The 11,228-nt window shown below is 41.6% G+C and overlaps 1 protein-coding gene and 1 pseudogene across 1 annotated transcript; one reads left to right on the forward strand and one right to left on the reverse strand.

Moving 5' to 3' along the window:
• Positions 1-10: 10 nt before the first annotated feature.
• On the forward strand, positions 11-8,901 carry LOC111954163 (V-type proton ATPase subunit D). The gene is made up of 9 exons (XM_023973676.2): positions 11-271; positions 908-1,025; positions 1,335-1,414; positions 1,531-1,598; positions 1,690-1,734; positions 7,317-7,420; positions 7,505-7,571; positions 7,692-7,770; positions 7,911-8,901. Exons 1-9 carry the CDS (start codon positions 231-233, stop codon positions 8,053-8,055), a joined length of 747 nt encoding a protein of 248 aa, XP_023829444.1. The 5' UTR covers positions 11-230; the 3' UTR covers positions 8,056-8,901.
• A 411-nt stretch (positions 8,902-9,312) lies between these two features.
• LOC111954123 (protein PALS1-like) overlaps positions 9,313-11,228 on the reverse strand; it is a 52,764-nt pseudogene continuing 50,848 nt past the window's right edge.

The following is an 11,228-nucleotide window of genomic DNA, read 5'->3' on the forward strand; positions in this document are numbered from 1 at the left end:
AATAGCGGTTAACAACACAGTCACATGACTGCTACCCAGCTGATGGCTTTTTGCAATAGAATATCATGAATAACACGACATCGGTTACAAAGCTGTTATTCTCCAAGTAATAACAACTGTGCAATACCTATTCTTTAATATTTTAGGTATTTACGTGCTGTCTCGTTATTTAATCGCCGTCCAGACGTAATTGAAGTACATAAGACCGTTTGCAGCCAAAGAAGGACAAGATGTCAGGAAAAGAGAGAATCGACGTCTTCCCCTCTAGAATGTAAGTAGCAAGTCTAGGCAGCTTGTTATTTTAGCTAGCATAGTTTGACATTTCTAGCAAGCTAGTTCACTCAATCTAGGGTAGCAAGTTTATGCCCCCCAATTAATACATCACCTTTTAGTTGTGTTAGGTTGGGCCAAATTGAAATGAAGGAAATTACAGATCAGTAAGCTTAGCCAGCTGTCAGCTAGTTAGCCAAGCGCAGTCAATTGTGAGCCCTTTAAAATAAATTATGAAAAAACTCAACCTTTGCATTTTTGCCACAATTTGCAATGGCATTAGTTATTATTTCGAGTCAATAGTTGTATTTCTTTGCCATTTCATGATGAACATCTAAAAGAGGAAATGGACTGTCACTGTCATGTGATGRCTGTCCATAATTTCCAAACAACCACTGGGAGATTTTGATGTGCCCTAACTTTACTCACACAGTCTATGGCACAGATTATGCCATGTCTAACTACTTACTATGTTAATTTGTCCGGAACATCATAATGATGGGTCAATAACAGGCACTTTTGATATTGTGGTGACCTGCATAAAAGCACCAATATCTTTCAACATGATTCAAATCTGAATGGCCATGCATGTTTATGATGGAAGTCCTCTCTGACACCTGATGACTTGTCTGTGAAGGGCCCAGACCATYATGAAGGCCCGTCTGAAGGGGGCCCAGACGGGTAGAAACCTACTGAAGAAGAAGGCTGATGCCCTCTCCATGCGCTTCCGTCAGATCCTCCGCAAGATCATCGAGGTAATTCAAGGAGGTTTACAGAGAAACAAGAATGACTAGAATGGAAAAAGCCCCTCAGACCATGGACATTTGACAGTGCGCCCATGAGGAAACTCAATATGTCTGCCGGCCCACCCATCACCGACCATCGATTTTTGAATGGTTAATATCTGTTCTAGTAGTTCTGTTTCTATGATTAAAACATTGTCTAATTCTCTGTTTCTTATCTGATTTAATATAAGTCAGTTGTATTATTTCTTTGTATAAAATCCTGTCATCGGGGCATGTTACGTTGGCTCCTGTCCTTTTGTTGCCTCTCCYGATTTCTAGACAAAGACATTGATGGGTGAAGTGATGAGGGAGGCGGCCTTCTCTTTGGCTGAGGCGAAATTCGCCGCTGGCGACTTCAGGTGAGAGGATGTGCCTCATCATGAGCCATTTGAGGCCTTTATTTAGGTGTTTGTCTGATGTCAATATTTTGCTAATGTTCTGTCAATATTCTCATAACACTATCATGTTCCCACAGCACCACTGTCATCCAGAATGTTAACAAGGCCCAGGTGAAGGTTCGGGCTAAGAAGGATAACGTGGCAGGTCAACACCTTTGGACTTCTCTGTGTCTTTTTAGAACAACAGCATGTCTTTCCTAAATGTCTCACCTGTGTGATTCTCCTTTTCCTCACAGGTGTCACTCTACCTGTGTTTGAGCACTACCACGAAGGAGGGGACAGTAAGTAGTGTTCTTATCTGKTCATGCAGGGTTCAGGTCAATTCCAATTTAGTTTGAAATTCCAAATCAATTCTTGAATTCACTCATGAAGTGGAGAATTTACGTTGAATTCAATTAGAATTTCAACAATCTTCAAGTTATGGAATTGGATTTAGGCTGTTTGGACGGTTTGAATTGGAATTGAATTGGAATTATAAAAACAGTTAATAATTCAAATGAAATATTTCTACTTTGTCCAGTTAATGAAATGACTGCAGGATTTGTTTGAAGTCGATAACTTGTATTTCTATATTTACAGTATAGCTAGACTGTCTGAACAGTGACATGATCAGCCTTAAAGCCTGAGGGGTGTTGAAGTCAAATGGGAATTTATGGAATTGTTGAGGATAATATATCCAAKAATTAAATTCCCAACATTGTAATTGAGAGGAATTTAATTATCTCTGAATCAGTGTTTGGCAGTAGTTAACTACATGTAGTTCAACTAGTAATTTAACTACATATTGCAGTAGCTTGGTGGTATTCAAATCTACAGTACCTTCAGAAAGTATTCATACCCCTTGACTTATTCCACATTTTGTTGTCACAGCCTGAAATAAAAATTGATTAAATATATWTTTTTTCTCATCCATCTACACAAAACACCCCATAATGACAAACTGAAAACATGTTTTTAGAAATGTTTGGCAAATTAAATACAGAAATATAATTTACATAAGTATTTACACGCGAGTCAATACTTTGTAGGAGCCCCTACAGCTTTGAGTTGTCTTGGGTATGTCTGTTATCATTTTTGCACATCTGGATTTGGGGATTTTCTCCCATTCTTCCTTGCAGATTTTCTCAAGCTCTGTTAAATTAGATGGGGAGCAGCGGTGAACAGCAATCTTCAAGAATTTCCACAGATTYTCAATGGGATTYAAGTCTGGGCTTTGGCTAGGCCACTCCAGGACTTTCACAGTCTTGTTCTGAAGYCATTCTAGCGTTGCTTTGGCTGTATGCTTGGGGTCGTTTGTACTCTGAAGCAGGTTCTCATCAAGGACTTGCCTGAATTTGACTCCATTCATTGTTCCCTCTATCCTTACCAGTCTCCCAGTCCCTGCTGCTAAAAAACATCCCCATGGCATGATGCTGCCTCCCATGCTTCACTTTAGTGATGGTGTTAGATGTGGTGTTAGACGGATGATGAGCTGTGCCTGGTTTTCTCCAGAAATAGTGCTTTGCATTCAGGCCAAATAATTCAGTTTGTCTCATCAGACCACAGAATATTTTTGCAAACTCCAGGCATGCTGTCATGTGCCTTTTTCTCAGGCGTAGCTTCCATCTGGCCACTCCCATAAAGCCCAGATTGGTGAAGTACTGTAGACACTGTTTGCCTTCTGACAGGKTCTCCCATCTCAGCCAAGGAACKCTGTAGTTCTGTCAGAGTGGTCATTGGGTTCTTGGTCACCTCCCTGACCAAGGTCCKTCTAGCCCGGTTACTCAGTTTGGTCAGATGGACAGAGTGTTGAAACCTTCAACACTCTAGAAATTGTTTTATACCGTTCCCCAGATACTGTATGTCTCATCACAATTCTATCTCGGAGATCTACAGGCAGTTCCTTGGATTTGATTGTATATTTCTGCTCTGACATGCACTGTCAACTGTSAGACCTTACAGTGCATTCGGAAAGTATTCAAACCCCTTGACTTTTTCCACATTTTGTTATGTTACAGCCTTATTCTTAAATGTATAACATATTTTTCCCCCATCAATCTACACACATTACCCCATAATGACAAAGCAAAACAGCTTTTTAGGATTTTTGCAAACATATAAAAAAAACTTTATTTAAATAAGTATTCAGACCTTTTGCTATGAGACTCGAGATTGAGCTCCGGTGCGTCCTGTTTCCATTGATCATCCTTGAAATGTTTCTGCAACTTSATTGGAGTCMACCTGTTGTAAATTCAATTGATTGKACATGATTTGGAAAGGCACAGACCTGTCAATATAAGGTCCCACAGTTGACAGTGCATGTCAGAGCAAAAACCAAGCCATGAGTTCGAAGGAATTGCCCGTAGAGCTCAGAGACAGGATTGTCTCGAGGCACAGATCTGGGGAAGGGTACCTGCAGCATTGAAAGTCCCCAAGAACACAGTGGCCTCCCATCATTCTTAAATGGAAGAAGTTTGGAACCAATACTCTTCCTAGAGCTGGCTGTCCGGCCAAACTGAACAATCGGGTGAGAAGGGCMTTGGTCAGGGAGGTGACCAATAACCCAATGGTCACTCTGACAGAGCTCTAGAGTTCCTCTGTGGAGATGGGAGAACCTTMCAGAAGGGCAACCATCTCTGCAGCATTCCACCAATCAGGCCTTTATGGTAGCGTGGCCAGATGGAAACCACTCCTCAGTTAAAGACACACTACAGCCTGCTTGGAGTTTGCCAAAAGGCACCTAAAGACTCTCAGACCATGAGAAACARGATTCTCTGGCATGATGTAACCAAGATTGAACTCTTTGGCCTGAATGCCAAGTGTCACGTCTGGAGGAAAGCTGACACCATCCCTACGGTGAAGCATGGTGGTGGCAGYAKWATGCTGTGGGGATGTTTTCAGCGGCAGGGACTGGGAGACTGCTCCGATCATCTTTTCYTTGATCCTGACTAAAGTACAGAGAGATCCTTGAAGAATACCTGCTCAGKACCTCAGACTGGGGCGAAGGTTCCCCTWCCARCAGGACAACAACCCTAAGCACACAGCCAAGACAACGCAGGAATGGCTTCGGGACAATGTCCTTRAGTGGTCCAGCCAGAGCCTGGACTTGAACCAAATCTAATTTCTCTGGAGAGACCTGAAAATAGTGGTGCAGCGACGCTCCCCATCCAACCTGACAGAGCTTGAAAGGATCTACAGAGAAGAATGGGAGAAACTCCCCAAATAAAGGTGTGCTAAGCTTGTAAGCTCATACCCAGAAAACACGAGGCTGTATTCGCCTGCCAAAGGTGCTTCAACAAAGTACTGAGTAAAGGGTCTGAATAATTACAGTTAAGATGAATTTACATACACCTTAGCCAAATACATAAACTCAGTTTTTTCACATTCTCTGACGATTTAATCCAAGTAAAAAACTCTCGTGTCTTAGGTCAGGTTAGGATCACCACTTTTATTTTAAGAATGTGAAATATCAGAATAATAGTAGAGAATTATTTAAGTTTTAATTTCTTCATCCACATTCCCAGTGGGTCAGAAAGTCGACATACACTCAATTAGTTTTGGTAGCATTGCCTGTTTAAATTGTTTAACTTGGGTCAAACGTTTCAGGTAGCCTTCCAAAGCTTCCCACAATAAGTTGGGGGAATTTTGGCCCCATTCCTCCTGACAGAGCTGGTGTAGACTGAGTCCAGGTTTGTAGGCCTCCTTGCTTGACACACGCTTTTTTTCAGTTCTGCCCACAAATGTTCTATGGGATTGAGGTCATGGCTTTTATGGATGGCCACTCATACCTTGACTTTGTTGTCCTTAAAGCCATTTTGCCACAACTTTGGAAGTATGCTTGGGGTCATTGTCCATTTGGGAAGACCCATCTTTGCGACGAAGCTTTAATTCCTGACTGATGTCTTGAGATGTTGCTGTCAATATATCACATAATTTGTCCATCCTCATGATGCCATCTATTTGTTGAAGTGCACCAGTCCTCTCTGCAGCAAAGCACCTCCCACACATGAGTGCTGCCACCCCTGTACTTTACGGTTCGGGGATGGTGTTCTTCGGCTTGCAAGCCTCTCCCTTTTCCTCCAAACACTAACGGATGATCATTATGGCCGAAACAGTTCTATTTTTGTTTCATCAGACCAGAGGACATTTCTCGCAAAAAAGTATGAATCTTGTCCATGTGCAGTTGCAAACCCTATTCTTGTCTTTTTTTATGCGGGCGTTTTGGAGCAGTGGCTTCTTCCTTGCTGAGCGCCTTTCAGGTTATGTCGATATAGGACTCATTTTACTGTTTGCATATAGATACTTTTGTACGCTGTTTTCTCCAGCATCTTCACAAGGTCCTTTGCTGTTGTTTCTGGGATTGCATTTGCACGTTTCGCACGAAAAGTACATTAATCTCTATAGAGAAAGATCGCGTTTGCTCTTCCTGAGGGTTGGACTGCTGCGTCGGTCCATAGTGTTTATTCTTGCGTGCTATTGTTTGTACAGATGAACGTGGTACTTCAGGCCTTTGAAAATTGCCTCCCAGGATGAACCAGACTTGTGGGAGGTCTAAACATTTTTTTCTGAGTCCTGGCTGAATTCTTTTGATTTTCCCATGATGTCAAGCAAAGAAGCACTGAGTTTGAAGGTAGGCCGTGAAATACATCCACAGGTACACCTCCAATTGACTCAAATGATGTCAATTAGCCTATCAGAAGCTTCTAAAAGCCGTGGTGGAATTTTCTGGAATTTTCCAAACTGTTTAAAGGCCCAGTCACTTTAGTGTATGTAACTTCTGACCCACTTGAATTGTGATACAGTGAATAATCTGTCTGTAAACAATTTTGGAAAATTACTTGTGTCATGCACAAGTAGATGTCCTAACTGACTTGCCAAAACTATAGTTTGTTAACAAGAAATTTGTGGAGTGTTGAAAAACGAATTTTAATGACTCCAACCTAAGTGTATGTAACTTCCGACTTCAACTGTATGTAAATGTGATAATTAGATTTGAATTCTTTATCAATTTGCAAACATCTCAAAAAATATATTGTTTTTGCATTGTCATTCTGCTTTATTGTGTATAGATTGAGAGAAAAAAAAAACTATTTTAGAGTTAGGCTTGTACATACAAAATGTGGAAAAAGTCAAGGGGTCTGAATACTTTCCGAATGCACTTGTATATAGACAGGTGTGTTGTCTTTCTAATCATATCCAAAAACAATGGCCACAAGTTGTAGTGACTGATCAAAGGAAATTCAATGCATCTAAACTCAGTTTGTAGCGTCATAGCAGGGGTGTGTAAATGAGATATTTCTGTATTTCATGTTCAATACATTTGCAAAAATGTCTAGAAACACTTATTTTATGTAGATGGGTGAGATTTWGTTTTTATATATTCTRTTAACATATTACCCCAAAGTAGCCTATGACATTTCAGATTTATATATGATAGTCTTTCACTAAGTGGTGTGTATGAGGTGAAGTACTTTTTCAAAGTAACTTTAGTTAAGTAAACACTTTTTCTGTGGTCTAGTTTAACTTCTTCCAGTGTGAAGTAATTTGTAGCTTGGCAAACTATATTTTCAGATTAGCTTCCCCAACACTGTTCTGAATTCAAAGACCTAGAAATTGATTAGAATTAAATGGAATTTACAGGGAGAGGGAATCTAATTTAGCTTGTGGAATTAACCCCAACCCTGTGGTCCTGTATGGCTTTGGATAAAAGCGTCTGCAAATGKCATTTATTATTATTATTACCTCAAATATTGGCATGGCTGCATTTATGGCCAAATTTAGTTTAACAACTTATAGAAAGCTATGCCCTGCTATTGAACAGGTAGTGTGTTTCTGTGTCACTACTCACTGTATTCTTTGCTTCCCTCTATCCTCTCCTTGTTAGGTTATGAGCTGACTGGTCTGGCCAGGGGAGGAGAGCAGCTCTCCAGGCTGAAGAGGAACTATGCTAAAGCAGTGGAGCTGCTAGTGGAGTTGGCTTCCTTACAGGTAAGTCTTGCGAGACTGGTAAACCATGCAGAGCATGTGTGACTGAACAACAAAGTCTCATGGTCTCACTGTTTTGATCTACAGACTTCCTTTGTCACACTGGATCAGGCCATCAAGATCACCAACCGTCGTGTGAACGCCATTGAGCATGGTGAGTCTGCACCGCTTTGGCACAGTGACTAAACCTGCACTACATATCGATAATGGCAGTYAAAAGAGATGGTTGGAAGACAGCGTGGAGAGGATAAAATGTGGTTTGACCTGTCCGCAGTGATCATCCCCCGCATTGAGCGGACCCTCAGCTACATCATCACTGAGCTGGATGAGAGGGAACGAGAAGAGTTCTACAGGTAAGTTACGTCATCCCTCAGACTCCTCATCCTCAAYGCCAAGTCTACACCCCCAGCTGACTGGAGGATCACTGTCCGCGTGTCTCGTWGCGATATCGAGTGTTCTAATTCAAATTCTATGGTGAGTCCCACCTCCTCAGGCTGAAGAAGATCCAGGAGAAAAAGAAGCAGATGAGGGAGAGGACGGAGAAGGAGATYGCCGCCCGTCTGGCCAAGCTGGGCCCCATCGCCGAGCCATCCAACATGATGATGGAGGAAACCGACCAGGACCTGCTGTTTGAGTGACATGCCGTCACCCGTGGCTACTCCGTCACCCACATCCTATTTATTCTGTGCCTCTCCGGCCACGTTGATGTCTTCTTCTTGTGTGCGAAAGAGAAGAATTGTCTGTTTTTTTTTGTGTACACGTTGGTGATGTTTTGTTGTCGTTTACAGTATTGGAGATTAGTGTCCAGATTTAGCACTGTATAGAACTGTCAGAACTTTGCAGCTAACAGCAATCACATCAGTTCACTAGAGTGTCAAACTTGTTGAAGATGAGTTATCTTTTGAATGCTTAAGTAGCAAATAATATATGTACATTGAGTTAAATGACATGGTTTACAAATGTGAACTGTATTGAGCATTCCATCTGATTGGGTTAGGACATAGATGGCTAATGGCAATGCTTCCATCAGAACACTCAGTCAATGCATGCTGTCATTCTGTACAGTTAAAACAGGGTGGTCGTTCTTTCCCTCCCTAAGTGTCTGTGCTGTGGATGCTAATCCCTTCCATGGTCACCACATCAGTGGGGTTGTATTGACCATAAAATAATGACATTCTGTTTCTGTGCAATTTCATTCTATTTCTATGGTACTGTATTGACCCTTTACAGGAGGATGGCTAACATGTGGGTCCCGTGTGGCTCAGTTGGTAGAGCATTGCGCTTGCAACGCCAGGGTTGTGGGGTCCCCCACGGTGCCCCAATACGACAAATGTATGCACTCAGTACTGTAAGTCACTCTGGATAAGAGTGTCTGCTAAATGACAATGTACTGCTGACCCCCTATAACCATCCGCAGTGGCACCCTGAGTGCAACCCCACTTATGTCGGAACAATTCATCCAAATAAAGATGATCTGAATATTCTCCAAGTGTCACTTTGCGATTCTTATCTCAAATGAGTGTTACTGTAGGTGTTTCAGCCACGATTTGTCCCTCAGTTGCTGATGTCTGTTGACAAAGCTGTGCTGGAAACTTTGAACAAAGTAATGTCTGAGAACGCTATTACMAGGTACAACATCCTAAATGTATCTKGGGCACACACCTGTATGTGAAATGGCAGCCATTTTGCATTGAAGCACTAAATGCAACATGCTGTATTATGTGGTGCCACGGAACGAATTCATGTAATGAATGTACATTTTATATTCGCTCTCGTTCTTTTTCCTACTCAAATGTTTTGACTATGCCTACCCTCATACACAATGAATATGTATCAAGTATATTCCAAAATCATACATTTACCTGATTAAATAGTATTCATGTAACTTTAATGTCCACCATTTTGAAACAATTCTCATCAGGAATATTCATTATATTGAAGATGGCTTCTTTTGAGTTGTGCTTATAAAGTACCAAAGAAAATAAAAGTTGGTCAGATTAAATGATGCTAAATTGATATGTTGTTTTCACACTGTTCATGTCCGTAGGTAGACACTAGGTACACTAGACAATGGATACTGAGGTCATCTTTACTGATGATCAATGATTCTTGAGGTCTGTTTTTGATGTACAAGTGCAGCAACTCAAGATAACACAACATAATACTATCATTGATACACAGCAAGTACCTTTACCCATCTTTAGAATACAACGGCTTTCTCTTTGGTTCCTACTTCTAGGAGAAAGTTACATAGTTCCCCAGGAGCAAATTGGTCCTCAATTGAGACAGACAGTTCCAGTCTTGTATACCGCATACAAACAAACCATACATTATTAGACTGGGTCTGAGGTAATGGTAAATCACATTTGTTTGCCATTTCATCTAAAAATAGATATTTACAATCATAAATAGCTATTTAGAGTAGAATAAAATGGAAATATGTTTTCTACAGTTTTGGATAAATGTCTTTGCATATGCTACTGGAATCTGGAATGGTGCCGACATTGACAAAAACCYAAAAGAACATTCACAAAGACAAACACAGAAAAAAACACTTATATAATAAAAAGTCYGTCCCTGCAAATGAAGTAAACTCCAACTTTCACAAGATGGCTAGATAAAGGACAAGTTACCCTTTCTGGCAAAAATGAATTTTGTGTCTGCGAGGCTCCACAATGATCTAACGGTGGCCTCAATGATCATTGTCCATCCTTCCTTTTAGGGTCGTTCCTCCAGAGCTGTGTTATGGGTCATGTTCATTAGGATACACCGTTGTCAAATGTGTTAAAACATTTTTCTAGGAAAAACTAAAACAAATGGTTCTTATTGGATAAGTCCAGGTATTCCCTTCCTGTTTCAATACATTTTCTTCCATTTGGTGCCTAATGATCACAACCCAGGCCAAACTCTCCTTCCTGTGGCTCCCTGGAGTTGAACGCTAGGTTGACCCCTCAACCCTGACCTCTTACCCCTAGCACAGCCAGGAGGAGGGCACCCACTGGGGCTCCGTGTCCAGCTTGTTGATGAGGCGCAGGAGCTCGTGGAAGGCCGTGTCTGGCTCGCCGTTAACAATGGCCGCGTCAAACAGGTGGCCGTAGGCCTGCTCCATCTCCCGGGCCTTCTCAATCAGCTCCTTCAGCTCCTCTGGCTAGATGTAGGGACACAGTAGGGAAGGACAGTGGTTATAGATATCCTGGCTAGATGTCTTCCCTTGGAATGGATATCCTGTCTAGTGTACCTAGTGTCTACCTAAGGACATTAACAGTGTGAAAACAACAGATACATTTAGCATCATTTAATCTATCCAGGATATCTGTAACTCCTGTCCTTCCCTACTGTTGACTTCCTTCATCTAGCCAGGATATCTTACTCCTGTCCTTCCCTACTGTGATTTCCTTCATCTAGCCAGGATATCTAACTCCTGTCCTTCCCTACTGTGATTTCCTTCTACTAGCCAGGATATCTATAACCACTGTTCCTTCCTACTGTGATTTCCTTCATCTAGCCAGGATATCTAATACCCTGTCCTTCCCTACTGTTTCCCTACATCTAGCCAGGATATCTATACCACTGTCCTTCCCTACTGTGATTTCCTTCATCTAGCCAGGATATCATATAACCACTGTCCTTCCCTACTGTGTTCCTGCTATCTAGCCAGGATATCTATAACCACTGTCCTTCCTACTGTTCCCTGCATCTAGCCAGGATATATATAACCCTGTCCTTCCCTACTGTTTCCCTATATCTAGCCAGGATATATATAACCACTGTCCTTCCCTACTGTGTCCCTACATCTAGCCAGATTTGTAAC

The sequence above is a fragment of the Salvelinus sp. IW2-2015 genome, linkage group LG28 (genome assembly GCF_002910315.2).
Source record: "Salvelinus sp. IW2-2015 linkage group LG28, ASM291031v2, whole genome shotgun sequence".
Lineage (NCBI taxonomy): Eukaryota > Metazoa > Chordata > Actinopteri > Salmoniformes > Salmonidae > Salvelinus > Salvelinus sp. IW2-2015.